Source organism: Drosophila willistoni, unplaced genomic scaffold (assembly GCF_018902025.1).
Source record: "Drosophila willistoni isolate 14030-0811.24 unplaced genomic scaffold, UCI_dwil_1.1 Seg373, whole genome shotgun sequence".
In the NCBI taxonomy this organism is placed as follows: domain Eukaryota; kingdom Metazoa; phylum Arthropoda; class Insecta; order Diptera; family Drosophilidae; genus Drosophila; species Drosophila willistoni.
The window spans coordinates 89,119-103,877 of NW_025814318.1; the positions used below are offsets into that span (position 1 = coordinate 89,119).

General features: G+C 41.9%; 1 protein-coding gene across 1 annotated transcript; it reads left to right on the top strand.

Moving 5' to 3' along the window:
• Window positions 1–13,737: 13,737 nt before the first annotated feature.
• LOC124461346 (dynein axonemal heavy chain 8-like) lies at window positions 13,738–14,465 on the top strand (the record flags this gene model as incomplete). Its single annotated transcript, XM_047012873.1, has 3 exons — window positions 13,738–13,768; window positions 13,826–14,004; window positions 14,059–14,465. Coding segments are annotated over exons 1-3 (605 nt in total), but the record flags the coding sequence as incomplete, so codon positions are not given.
• Between the last annotated feature and the right edge of the window lie 294 nt (window positions 14,466–14,759).

A 14,759-nucleotide genomic window follows, 5' to 3' on the forward strand; every position in this document is an offset into this window, starting at 1 on the left:
CGTGGGATCCAGAATTTGGTGCGCAGATACCGCACCATCAGTTGATTGCCGCCATGGAGCGTGACGTTCATCATATCGGAGGGACTCAGCGGCCCGGAGTCGTCCGCAGGAGCGGAGTATCCCATGCTGGTCGAGAAATGGATTCAGATTGAGTAGCGTGCTGGATGATAGCAGGGGTCGCCCTTCACCCAGGGCCCGTATATCCGCGAGGTATTCCCAACGCTGAGAGGTCCGAATCAAGGCGCGCTCGGCGGAGAGAAGTTCGTCATTGGTGAGGCGGACCGTGGAAGGCGTCGAAATCCTTTTGGTGGCGAAGCGTAGGATGACGTCCTCGAGTAGGGTGGTCGCGGTGGTGTGGCACTGGACTCGTTGCTCCAGCTGGGTGTCTGGGAGTTCGTTATGGGGAGTTGGCCAATACTCGGGGGCTCGCTGGAGCCAGTCCGGCCCATGCCACCAGAGTCTGCTGGCCGATAACTCGGCCGCGGAGACCCCACGGCTCGCCAGATCAGCGGGGTTGTCCTCGGAGCGCACATGTGACCAGCTTTGGCCACTGGTGCTTTTGGAGATGCTGGATACCCGATTGGCCACGAAGGTGGACCAACTGCACGGGGGTTTATTGAGCCAAGCCAACACGATGGTAGAGTCGGTCCAAAACTGGGAGGTTGCAGGTGGGATTGGGAGTTCAGGAACGATCGACGCCCAGAGATCGGCTAGCAAAACCGCTCCGCACAACTCCAGCCGAGGCAGCGAGACTGTTTTGACTGGAGCTACACGGGTCTTAGCCGTTAATAAATGGACGGCTACTTGATCGCCGCACCGAACCCGCACATATAGAGCTGCTCCATACGCTTTCTGTGACGCGTCACAGAAGCCATGAAGCTCCCACAAGAGCTTATCGCTGGTGTTTAGCCAACGGGGAATGCGGAGTCGACTGAGGCCTGGGTAATCCTGCAGGAATTCGTGCCATTGCTGCAGCAGGAGAGGCGGCAGAACATCATCCCAGCCCAGTTCGGTAAGCCAGATTTGTTGCATGAATATCTTCGCTCGGATGACAAATGGGGCTAGTCCTCTCGCAGCAGGTGCTCTCTCGGAATGGCTTGAAGTACTTCCTTCCTATTGGAAGTCCACTTCCGAAGCGGGAAGCCCGCAGATTGGAGGGCAGCTTGAAGCTCTCGTATGGCGAGACGGGCGTCGGCTTCAGTGTGAGCGCCGGCAAGGACATCATCAACATACATGTAGTTCCGAAGGATTTCGCTCGCCTGAGGATACATCGCTTGCACGTCTTGTGCCAGTTGTAAAAGGACTCGGATCGCCAAGAATGGCGCGCAGTTAACCCCAAACGTGACAGTTTGTAGCTCATAATCCTGAATATTGCCGCAGCGGTCTCGGTAGAGGATCCGCTGAAAGGGGGTATGCCTGGGGTCGAATCGGATTTGTCGATACATCTGCGTTATGTCAGCGTTGAAAACGAATTGAAAGAACTGCCATTTCAGTACCTGAAGCGTGAGATCGGTCTGAAGAGTAGGGCCGGTGTGCAAGACATCGTTGAGGCTGACGCCTCGTGTGGAGGGGCGCGTACCTTGGTGGTGGTGCTATCGGGCTTAAACACCGCGTAATGGGGGTGATAGAAGTTTTTCCCATCTTGAGGCGGCGTCACCCGAATCATATGACCCAATTCCTCGTACTTTTGAATAATGGCATCATACTGCGTTCTTAGGACGGGATCCTTGAGCAGGCGTGCTTCATTCCGCAGGAATTGAGCCAGCGCGATCTGTCTTGAGTGGCCCAAGTCAATGCTATTCGGACCTTTGAACGGTAGGGGCACAACATATCGGCCGTCCTTCCCTCTTTGGGTGGTCTCCTGTAAGTTCCGCTCGCAGAATACGTCATCCTCCTTTTCCGGCTTTGCGGGAAGGTCTTCCACCTCCCAAAACTTGGTGAGGAGTACCTCAAGTTTTGCTTCTGGACTAACTTACGAGGCACTGCGTCGGAACCGTGTTAAGGAATGGAGCCGTTGGAATGGCCCCTGACAATTTGGATACGACCAGGGCGGAGACCTCAATCTTGTTCAGTCTGTCACACGAGGGAGACAGCATTAGCAGACACACCTTGTCGGCGCAGCCTCCATCGCTCTGGCCCATGCCAGAAACCGCGGCGTCTACTGTGTAGAAGGGGGGCTGGACCATGTTGAAGACACGCTCGGAGAGAAAAGTTGAATCGGCCCCAGAGTCGATCAACGCCCGAATATGGTGATCCACACCACGATGGTGCAGAGTGACAATCGCAGTGCCTAAAAGGCCTCTGACTGGGGTAGATGGAAAATAACTTTGAGCATTTGTGAGCTGGTTGCCCGTGGACGGACGCTCTGTGGCGCTGGATGGTGGGACTTGCGCAGCGGACGGCGAGGGCACGGACACATCACTAGGATGCAACAGAGTATGATGACGTTCCTTGCAGGTATGGCAATTATGCGCACTGGAGCAGCCCTTCACTTGATGATCGCGGGCAAAACAGTTCAGACAAAGTCCCTGCTGTCTAATGGTTTCCAGACGCCTCTGAACAGGCATATCAAGAAAACTAGGGCAGAGCCGTATTGGGTGATTCTCCCGATGGCACAGCTTACAAGACGCCGGTTTGAGCTGAGCTTTCGCGGAAAACGCTTGGACCTTCATCGTTGCAGAGGATTTGCGGGGGCCAATGGGGATGGCTTGCACACTTGGGGACGACTTATGTTCTTCGGTGGCATCCAGGACACGATACCAATCGGTAAGAAATTGGTTCAAATCGGACCAAGTTGAGACGACAGTCTTATTTGGCACTGATTGCTCCCACAGGAGGATTGTGGCCTTCGGCAATTTGCTAGTGCAGATGGCGATAAGTAAGACATCCCAATTCTCAGTACTAACACCCAAACGCTCAAGCGCGGTAAGATACCCTTAAAACGCAGTCTGCAGCTCTCGCAAGGATTTGCCCGACTCTTGTGCCACCGCGGGAATCTGAAGGAGTTGTCTGGCTTGAGTCATGACAAGCAGACGGCTATTTTCGTACCGTGCGGTGAGGTTCTCCCACGCGGCCTGGAAACCCTCATTCGTCAGGGGCAGGGGCGTAGTGAGGTTGTCGATAATGGGGGGGTGATTCTCATTGAATTGGCGTCCGTAAATTTACTTCGATAAAACAAGGTCAGTATATAAGGAATTTATTCTTTGAAGATAATTTGGCAAAAATTATAACTACAGCATTTGGTACGTACATGAATGTGTAACTAAAACTAACATTGCGCAGAAATGGTCGATAAATATTTCTAAGTTCCTTTTATTCTATTCTATTTAAATTTTCACTCTGCGGTGTTTCAATAACGACCATTTTTCTACGAGTTTGTGTCGTCTACCTTATCGTTTGAAGAATAAAGTAGCATCAATCCATTCAACCGATCATCTCCCATCGTTGTTCGCAAATGATTGAAAACCAATTTCAATTTACTAAATGATCATTCACAAGAAGCTGATGTTACAGGAGCAGTCAAAATAAAACAACAAGTTTGTAGGCTAAGGGAATCACAGGTTTCAACTTAAACACAACTTCCGAAATATCTTTGAAATTCGTACACTCTTTACATGAATCGAAAAGAATTTGCAACTCAGCAAGCAAACATTCTGGTTCCTCGCTAAAATAAAAGGGTTCTAATTGCACAATGGATTCGATTGAATTCATTGTGACATTTCTTCTGTCAATTGGAATTTGGAAAACTTTCTGGACACACGCAAATGTTGAAAAAGTGTCTTTCAAGTTTTCTTGAATGCAATTGTGGAAAACTTGAAGCACAGTCCTTAATTCTTTTCGATAAAATGTCAAAATTGTGAGCTGTTTCTGGATTTACATCATACTTTATTGGTACATGACGCGTTTTGTGACGTTTCGAAAAATTGTCTCGAGGATTAATCTTCAATTTTTCAGTAAATACAGCCGAGCTATTTATCAATGCATTGATCTGGTCGTCATCGTCCATTTGTTCAAATGATGCGCTTGTACTTTGAATCAATAAAAAAGCATCAATAACGTTCAATTCTACTGCCTCCACATTTTCCGTCAAATGTTTGACTTTGAACATGACATTTTTGCAAAAAAATAACGAGCTGATAAAATAAAAATCCAGAATTTTTTTGAGCAAACCAGAAGCGGACGTACGTGTACGAGAATCGAAAAATTCTGGATCGTTTATCATATTTTTCAAAACGTCCACAATTCCTTCAAAAGAAATCCACATGGCTTTGACTGACTCAGCTCTAGCAGTCCATCGAGTTTTCGACAAATTTTTCAATTGCAATGAATTTTCAATACTTTTCAATTCTTCACTTAAACTTTGGAAACGTTTTGTGTTACCATAGAAAAATACATACAAAGCTTCTAAAACATTGAAAAACTCTGAAATAAAAACACTTGCATTGCATGCTGTTTCAACAAATGTGTTGTTCCGATGAACTTGGCATGGAATGTGTCACACCCCACAAACCCCCCCTCGCTACGCCCCTGGTCAGGGGGGACTTAGCCACGATGGTTCTCGCTTCCCCTCGCGTCTTGGTGTTCAAGTGATAGAGCTTCTCCACTTGTGACAAACAGAGTCAATGCGTCGCACGCCAGAATGAAATCGGAGAGGGACATTCTGGAGTGTTCTCTGCGCTGTTGTGATACGGATCGGGTGACGGGAGCGTCAGAACAGTGCGTCACAACAACGTGCTGGATCTAGGTCTGGGTTGAAAGCTTGGAACGACCTTTGTGTTCACTCGAGTCTTTAACCGAGAATCTGCGACCCTTAGGTAGGCTGGACGAAGACGGACGGGATCTTGGGGATTCGCTGCGGCTGCGAACAGACGAGAACTTGCGCGAAATATCCGTACGCTTCACGGTCACCGGAGTTATCGGAGGCCGAACCTTCTCCGGAGTTGCAGAGGGAGACGACAGACTGTTAGACTTCGGCGCAGTCTTGGACGGCTCCGTAGACATACTCAGGGGACGATCTTACCGACGAACACCGAGTTTGTGCGCTTTTTTTTGGTTTTGGAAAAACCACAGAAAATGAGAAGTGGACTGTATGAGGACGCAAGAACTTTCTCACTGTGCACCGCAGGATTGCGGGAGAATTCTCTCGCGTGTGGCTCGGAAACGGAGCCCTTTTAATGGGGATAGATGCGGAACAGTATACGTACGCAAGAGTGCGGATCAAAACTTACACGTAGACGAAGCGAAATGATTACAAAACAAGTTTGTATGGATTCGTAAGTAACGATGGGAGTACATATAAAACAAAACACGGATGAAATATATAAATAAAGATGTATAGGATAAAAAGAAAATACGTTTTTATATAAATCTGGATCTGGATATATATATGTGCGCAAAATAATGACCGGAAAAAATTATATATGATATATAAATATGAACAGATATATATATGTACACGATAATGCTGGAACAAAAAATATATATGTATTTATTTCGAAATATGGGCGGATATATAAATATGGGCACGATAGTGCTGGAAAAATATATATATGTATGTATTTATAGATATGGGCGGGTATAATGATATATCGGCACAATAATGGCCGGAAAAAATTATATATAATTTATAGATATGGACGGATGTATAGGGGCACGATGATGCTGGAAAAAAAAAATATATATGTATTTATTTATATATGCGGGCGGATGTATATACATGTGCGCAAAATACTGGCCGGAAAAAATTATATATACTTTATAAATATGGACGGATATATATGGCAAGGTATGCTGGAAAAAAAATATATATGTATGGATTTATATATATGTGTGGATATTTATGTGCGCGAAATACTGGCCGAAAAAAATTATATATATAATTTATAAATGTGGAGAGATATATGTGTGGGCAAAATAATGGCCGGAAGAAATTATATGTATCTTTATTTATAAATATGGACTGGTATATAATTAGGAGAAAGAAGGAAATCGGAAATGTGATTTGAATTTGGCGCACTTGAGCCTCCTATCGATATCACGACTCACGTGTCACCACTACTCCGAAAACAGCTGTCGCCCGCTGCTTATATGTTTGGTTTTGGTTTTGTTGTTAATTATGTTAATAAATTGTAAGATTCCAATTATTTAAAGTCTGTTAAATGCTCATGCATATATCGATTGTTAGTAATAAGTATCGACTGTTAGTAATAAGTATCGATTGTTAGTAATAAGTATCGATTGTTAGTAATAAGTATCGATTGTTAGTAATAAGTATCGATGGTTAGCGATAAGTCCTCGATAGGTTGAGAGACGGCGTCTCTCTTCTCTTCCGGCGATGCAACGAGCAAGTTGCATCTGCGAAAAACCAAAAGATTTAATCCGACCAATACCAACTAATCTTTATCATTTTTTCTTAATAAATAGGTGTTTACAAAATTTTTTTTTTTTTTTTTTGTGGTTGTGCGGGCGGAAAAAGAGCAAAACGAACGTTTCTACACACCGCAAGTGTTGTGCGCGAAAAACAAACAAAATACCCGATCAGTGCATATGGACGAATGCTTTGATCTATGTACATGCGTAAGTACACAGGTGAGTATATAGATATGTATGCACACGCGTTGTTAACAAAAAACGTAAGTAATTTGTCATTTAGTTAGATGTGGGGTTCCTTTCCCCTCCTTTTTTTGTGTTAAATCAATGCGCGACACCGAAATGGATTATGTGTTGTGGATATGTACATATGTGCAATGTATGACTATGTAAGTATGTATGTACATATGTAAGCAAGTGCATCGGTTTTCAAAGACGCGCGTGAGGAAATTAATTTCGCAACTAATTCGAACGCACAAGAAATCGCGGTGCATACGTTAAGTGCTATTAAAAAATATTTTTTTTTGCTTTTTGTGTTGTGGTAAATGTGCGAATGAATTATGTGTATATGGATATATACGTATGCGCATACATCGATGACGATGTATGTATGTAAGTGGATACACGCGTGAGGAAATTAGTTTGGCATGAAAATAATTATTCCAACACATAAGAAAACGCGGTGAACACTTTGATTACTATTTTTTCCTGTTTTTTTATAACACTTTAATAATTTTTTTTTGTTTTTCGAACTTTTACGCGGACTTGGCAAACAGCTGTGGAAACTACACGTATGTACATGTGAATGCATATGTCACAAAGTGGAAATAAGAAGTAAATAAAAATGGGTAATCGTGGAATGTAAAACGAAAACGTTGGACAAACACGCTAAGGATTAGGAACTACCATGTAACCTTGGAACAGGTCAGGTATGTACATACAATATATAAAAGTGTGTAGGTCGCTATGGAAAAGCGGGAAATCCTCACACTTTTATTAGTATGTAGGGGCAAATGAAATGAATAATGAAATTTTTGTACTTACCAGGAATTCCGCCGATGCAAGCTGGAGGAGCGGAAGGATATCCTGCTCGAAGGACCAATGTTTGTGGAGGGGCGGAAGGACCGTTCATCTAACATAGACCGACCGTTCATCTAACATAGAATTACTAGCAAAAAAAAATGAACTTAAATGCCACCTAATATCAATGGGGCAGGGTCAGGAAATTCATGCAAGAAAATTGGTGTCATCTTGTCTTATTGACGGCGGTTGGGTGCTTCTACAAAATTGTCATTTAGGCTTGGAATATATATAGAACTAACAAATCATTTACTGGAACTTGAGCAACAGGGGAAAGAAGGGATAGTTAATACTACATTTCGCATCTGGATAACAACTAAGCCACATCCAAAGTTTCCTATTACGCTTTTACAAATGTCGCTAAAATACACCAATGAACATCCTGCTGGTATTCGTGCTGGATTAAAACGAACATATACAAATTTATCTCAGGATTTTCTGGACTATTCGCAATCGCCCTATTATCTACCACTTGTTTATTCAATATCTTTTCTTCATGCTATAATACAAGAGCGACGTAAGTTTGGATCCCTTGGATGGAGGGATGTTCCTTATGAGTTTAATTCGTCTGATTGGTACGCAAGTTGTTTGTTCGTTCAAAATCATTTGGATGATCTAGAACAAGGAAAAGGAATAAGCTGGTGTCTTAGCTTATTTGTATCGTAGTAAGAGGCCTCGATGAATATCGATACATCTAGTATTTTAAGTTTCGATTTTCAATGTATTCTTAGTTTAATAATATACGGCCACACTCGAAAAAGACCACGCCGAATAAGAACATTGTAAAAGCATACTGTTAAAAAAAAAACAAAATAAAGTTTATAAGCGTCTAAAATATAATTAACATAGTGGTCCTTCGAGCCGGATCGCTTAAATAGCAATCAGCGATAGGAATACAGTCCATAATCAAAAACAAAACCATCTAATCAAAAATGTGGCAGTGGAGCAAACAGCAGCTTGGCCGCACTGATTCGTGGAAATCGCATTTTGCAATCTACCTGAAATTTGTTACGGAAACATTGATAAAACGACAGCTTCGTACGTTCAAAGGTTTAAATTATAACAATGCTGAAAAGGCAGAACATGAGCAGAAAATCTTGAAAGAACTTGGCGCAAACGCTTTATTGAGCGTCTGTGAGTTAGAGACAAAAAATGATTTGGCGGCAAAAATTGTTGACGCCATATCATTTGTCAGCACCGGAGACTCTGATGGGTCAAATGCAATAGTTCTGGAGCAGCGACTAGTTATACTGGAACAAATTGAGAATGTGGATACAGCATACGTAGACGTCAAGCGTAAAATGTGCGAAAAGGAGACAAAGCTTATAAACAACAAACGGATACTGTCAGAGGCAGATAACAACCCAACTGCAAACTCAGAGATAGACTTAACTAGTATGCACAATGAAATACTTATAGTTCAAAGTGAAGTAGAACTTCTTCAAGCGGAAGAAGAAGCACTGGTAAGTAAGAAAATGTTTTGAAAACCAAGGTCGCACTAACAGATTGTTCTTCCCGCATGTCCGAACGATTTGAAACATCTGTGCGAAATGAGCGAACTTCAATGTGGGTTCGTTCGCAATCTGAAGAGTGTCAGAATAATTTGGATGAAACCAATAATCCGAGCATGGCAACAAGAGCCATGAACCAGATGCTGTCGCGGCAGAGCTTAAACAGCAAACACCTGGAGTTTGATCTCCAAAGAGGAAGATGTTCAATGATTATCAAAAGCTCTAAAGAAAGTGGCTAAGGAAAAGGTTTCTTTGCTACTAATCTCTGCAGAAGATCCAGATAAAATCATATCGATCTTAGATAAAGCGTACGGTGGAACCGAAAATATTGCACTAGAGTTGATGTCAAGAGCGTGCCATGTAAAGCCAGTCAATAATTTCGATTATATATTATTAATATATAATTTCGAAGAATTCAAAAACACTGTTCAAAACATAAGTTCTGCTTAATCGGTTAATCGACACACAACGATTACTAGCTAAGATGATCGGAAAACTTTCCGAAAACTATCTACGAGAATGGGGCGCATAGATGCAAACGTGCGCTCTTCATTCTGTACATTTGACAAGCTAGCTGAGTGGGCTCAAAGACAAGCAGATCTAATCCAAGATGTCTCATTTTTCAAAAAGGTTACATCAATTAACCAGCAGTGGTCATTCGCAGAGCAATATGAAGTAACCCATTCGCAACAACAGGAAATAGAGGCGGTAAACCAACCAAAGCCAAAACCAAAAGCAATTTGCTTTATTTGCAGCGAGGAAAAACACCCTCTAAGCAAGTGCAACGTATTCTTAAAAGCAGATATTAAAAAGAGATGGGATTGAGCTAATCGTAACAAAGCGTGTTACAGCTGTCTAAAATTCCATAAAAGCCAATGCAGCGAAAGACAAGCCTGCAAAATTGACAATTGTGAATAGTTTCAAACCCCATTACTGTACAAGAGACCCTTACAAGTAAATCTAGCAGCCACCACAAACTTCACAGGATGCGTATCTGATTCACCAAAATCTGCATTACTCAAAATGGTACCAATCACAGTACACGGCGAAAAAGGCTCGAAAGAAACTGTCGTATTTTTGGATGACGGTAGTACCTCCACAATCATGGAAATGAGCTTGGCAAGAGAAGTTGGCATAAAGGGTGACGCAAAACCATTTTGTTTTACTTGGACAGGTGGTGTCTACAGAAATGAGGCAGATGCGTTATCGGCAACCATTAATATCAGTGGAAAAAACGGTCCGAAACATCAACTAAATGGAGTTTGGTTAGTCAACGATCTAAAAATACCAACACAACAACTTGACTATAAGAAGCGAAAGCTTTTGAGAGACAAGGATACCGCAGAAGCATATAAGAACGAAATAACAAAAGTTTTGGACAAAGGTTATGCCGTCCAATTAACAGACATTAACGTTCTCAACTCTCCAAAACTGTGGTTTTTACCACATTTTGCTGTTATCAATAGCAACCTGCTTACTGGCCCAGACTGGTCAACGTCTATAATAGGAATTTTGATACGATTTCGGCTACATGCGGTAGCAGTCGTAGCAGACATTCGCGAAATGTTCAATCAGGTGAGCATTACAGAATGGAGAGATAGATCTTGACCAAAAAAAGAGCCATCAATATTTCAAATGAAAGCAATGTTGTTTGGAACTACTTGCTCACCATTTCTGGCACAATTTGTTAAAAATTACAATGCTATCAAATTTAAAGATGAACAACCCGATGCAGTAAAAGCTATATTGGAAAATCATTACGTAGATGATTATCTCGATTCCAAACCTAGTGCGTATGAAGTCATCAACATCATTAATGCAATCACGAAAATACACTCAAAGGCTGGATTTGAATTGTCAATTTATATCAAACAGCGACGAAGTGATGCAATCCATTCCCAAAACTCTCAGAGCGAACAAGTCTACAGCAATGATAGGGGAAAAAATGGACGTACAGCAAAAGGTGCTAGGAGTATTGTGGGACTCAAAAGGCGACTTTTTCACGTACTCCACTACGGTAATGCATAAAGTTACAGATGATCTGCTTTCTGGCAAAGTTACACCAACAAAGAGGAATGTATGGTCAGTAGTTAATTTCGCTATATGACCCATTGGGGCTCATGACACCAGTCATAATCAAAGGACGAATCCTTATGCGAGATGTATGCGAGTCTGGAATAGGCTGGAATGACCAAATCAAGGGAGATCTAATAAACAAATGGCGAAATTGGATAAAGCCATTAATATCAATTGAAGTCACCGAAATTCCAAGGTGTTATAACTCTAATCTGAACAATGCCGACCGCGTTGAAATGCACATATTTAATGACGCAAGTGCAAAAGCATATTCTTCAGTTGCCTATATGAGATGCAGCTATGTTAAAGAGGATCAATGTCAATTTGTTGTGTCACTAATTGCATCTAAGGCAAGGGTTTCTCCAATCAAACATATAACTATTCCGAAACTGGAAACGATGGCCGCTGGGCCATCTGGGATGCCCTTTGGCTGAAGCCACTGATAAGCCACGAATTACAAATCAATATAGATCAACGTTACTTTTGGACTAACAGCGATAAACGTATGGACGTTTTTGTCGCAAATCGAATAGGTGAGATTTGTGAAAAATCGGTAAGATCAGAGTGGCGCTGGCTATCAACAAATGAAAACATCGCTGACGTCATAACGTGTGACAACATATCAGAGCATAAACTTCATTGGTGGTTGACGGGACCACAGGGACAAACAGGGGTCGTAATGGTACTGCAAGAGATGGAACATGAAATGGATATACTCATACAAAGAATTTCAGAATACAATAAATTGATTCGCAGTAGCCTGGATTGGGAGATACATAAATAACTTAACGAAACGGTTAAAAGGTAATCGAAAATAGAATGAGTTAAGTGCCGGCGAAATTGAATGGGCGGAAACTGTCTGGTGGAAGGTTGTACAGCAACAGCTATTTCAGGACGATCTAATCAGCCTAAGGACCGGAAAGCCTTCTTCAAAATTGAGGTTGTCAAAATATTGTGTATACCTGGATGACAATGGCATAATGCGAGTGGATAGCAGAATAGAACGTGCAAAAGAGGTATTGACATATACCAAAAGACTAGTTGTTATCGATGGCAAACATATCTTTACTCGGATGCTGCTCAATAAAATTCATGTCGACGCACAACATGTCGGAACACAGGTAGTAGTCCATCAGTTCAGGAAGGCATACTGGGTGCCAAAATTAAATAGGATCATCAGAACGACGATCAATGCTTGTGTTTGGTGTAAACGCAAAAAGGCAAAACCACAAACACCAAAATGGGATTACTGCCCGAAGAAAGGTTATTCACCCACAAAAAACCATTTACAGCAACAGGCGTCGATTACTTCGGTCCATTTTACACCAAAGCAGAAAGAGGAACTCGAGCCTCAAAACACCTCCCCAAACGGTGCGGAGTAATATTCACATGTCTGACTACTAGAGCAATCAACGTGGAGATAGCCCACTCCCTAGACACCGATTCTTGCATAATGGCAGTTCGTAGAATGATGGCTCGACGTGGACCTATACAAATCATCTGGTCAGATAATGGCACAAATTTACGCGGAGCAGCACGAGAGTTACAAGAAGCCCTAGAGGACCTGGATGAGTGTGCCGTGAAAGAGTACATGGCAAGTATTAAAATAATTTGGAATTTCATTCCAGCAAATGCACCAAATTTCGGAGGCTGCTGGGAGCGACTAGTAGGCTGTTTTAAACGGGCAATTGAAGCAATTTTAACAGTAAACCGCAAAACCCAGCGATGAAACGTTGCAAACAATTTTTATGGAGGCAGAATATCTGGTCAACAGCAGACCATATATACTGGAATCTGATGACCCCGACGACGAACTTGGTCTGTGTCCAAACGATATTTGTATCCCGCAAAGCTGCATACTCCATGGCACCAGGCAACTTTACTTCCAATACGATGGCAAAACGAGCTTGGAGAATCTCGCCGTACCAGATAGACTCTTTCTGGAAAAGTTTCATTAAAGAATATCTTCCCACATCGGGAGAAATGGCATAAAGTTGTGCCAAACTTGGAGGTCGACGACATAGTTGTTATGAAAGACAACACCCCGCGTGGCGAATGGCCGCTCGGTCGAGTTATGAAATTTTTCCAGGTGAAGATGGAATTGTACGCGTAGTCGAATTGAAGACGGCTAAAAACAGGTATCGTCGCTCAGTCAACCGTCTCTATGCAAAATAGGAGTCAAGCGCAACGATGAGAAGGGATTCAAAAAAAGGATTCCGCAGTAGGGGCCGGTATGTCGTAGCTTATTTGTATCGTAGTAAGAGGCCTCGATCAATATCGATACATCTAGTATTTTAAGTTTCGATTTTCAATGTATTCTTAGTTTAATAATATACCGCCACACTCGAAAAAAGACCACGCCGAATAAGAACATTGTAAAAGCATACTGTTAAAAAAAAATCAAAATAAAGTTTATAAGCGTCTAAAATATAATTAACAGCTGGGTTACAGTTCGGTATATGTTAGGCGAAGTACAATATGGCGTTGCAGATGATTTTGATAAAAGACTGCTTAATACATTTACTCGTGTTTGGTTTCATGACACTCTATTTGATGAAAACTTTCAATTTTTTAAAGGATATAAGAACAGGATGCCTATTTAAATGCTATTGATAAAATGTTAAACGTAGATCCACCACAAGTTTATGGATTTCATTCAAATGCTGAGATTACGTATCAAACAAACACCATTAGAAATATTTTACAGGAAATAATGTCCATACAACCTAAAGGTAAACGACAATAAACTAATAATCAATAACTGCGCTTTTACTTTATATTTACTTTAGAATCTTCCTCGGGTACTGGGGAGACTAGAGAAGATCGAGTTGCGCAACAGGTGAGAGAGATGTTAGTTAAGACACCTGCACCATTTGATTTGTTCGACGTGAAACAACATCTAATTGCAATGGGAGCTTCCAGTGCCATGAATATTTTCCTTCGACAAGAAATTAATAGGATGCAAAAAGTAAGTTAATTTTAATGTATTGCCTGATAATACCAAATATCTATGTGATTTCAGATTATAAAGCTTGTACGAACAACATTTAAGGACATTTTGTTAGCTGTTGAAGGAACCATAATAATGAGTGAGACCTTGCGAGATGCTGTAGACAATATTTTCATGGCTCGAATACCAACTGTCTTCAAACGTGGCAGTTGGGTATCATCTAGTCTGGGTTTCTGGTTTACTGAACTTATTGAGCGCCACACTCAATTTTATAACTGGTGTTTTAAATCCCGCCCAGTTGTATTTTGGATGTCAGGCTTCTTTAATCCTCAGGGTTTTTTAACAGCAATGCGCCAAGAAGTTGGTAGGGCACATCATGGCTGGCCTTTAGATCAAGTCAGTATGCATAACGAAGTTCTTAAAATTGGTCTCGAAGAGTTCAAAATGCCGCCTAAGGAGGGTCTTTTTATATACGGATTGTACGTTGATGGTGCAGGTTGGGATAGGCGCACTTCTCGCTTAGTTGAGTCCACTGTAGTCCACATATATGCAATTAATTCAACATCTACAAAAAATCCGAAACTTTATACATGTCCAGTAGACAAGAAAATTGATCGTACCGATTTAAATTATATTTGCTCCAATTGCTGCAATCAAATAAGCAACCAGATCATTGGATTTTAAGGGGCATGGCCTTGCTATGTGACGTTAAGTAGATAATAAAAGAATCAAAGCTTTAATTTGGTCTTTTAAAATTAGAAAAAGAGACGGAA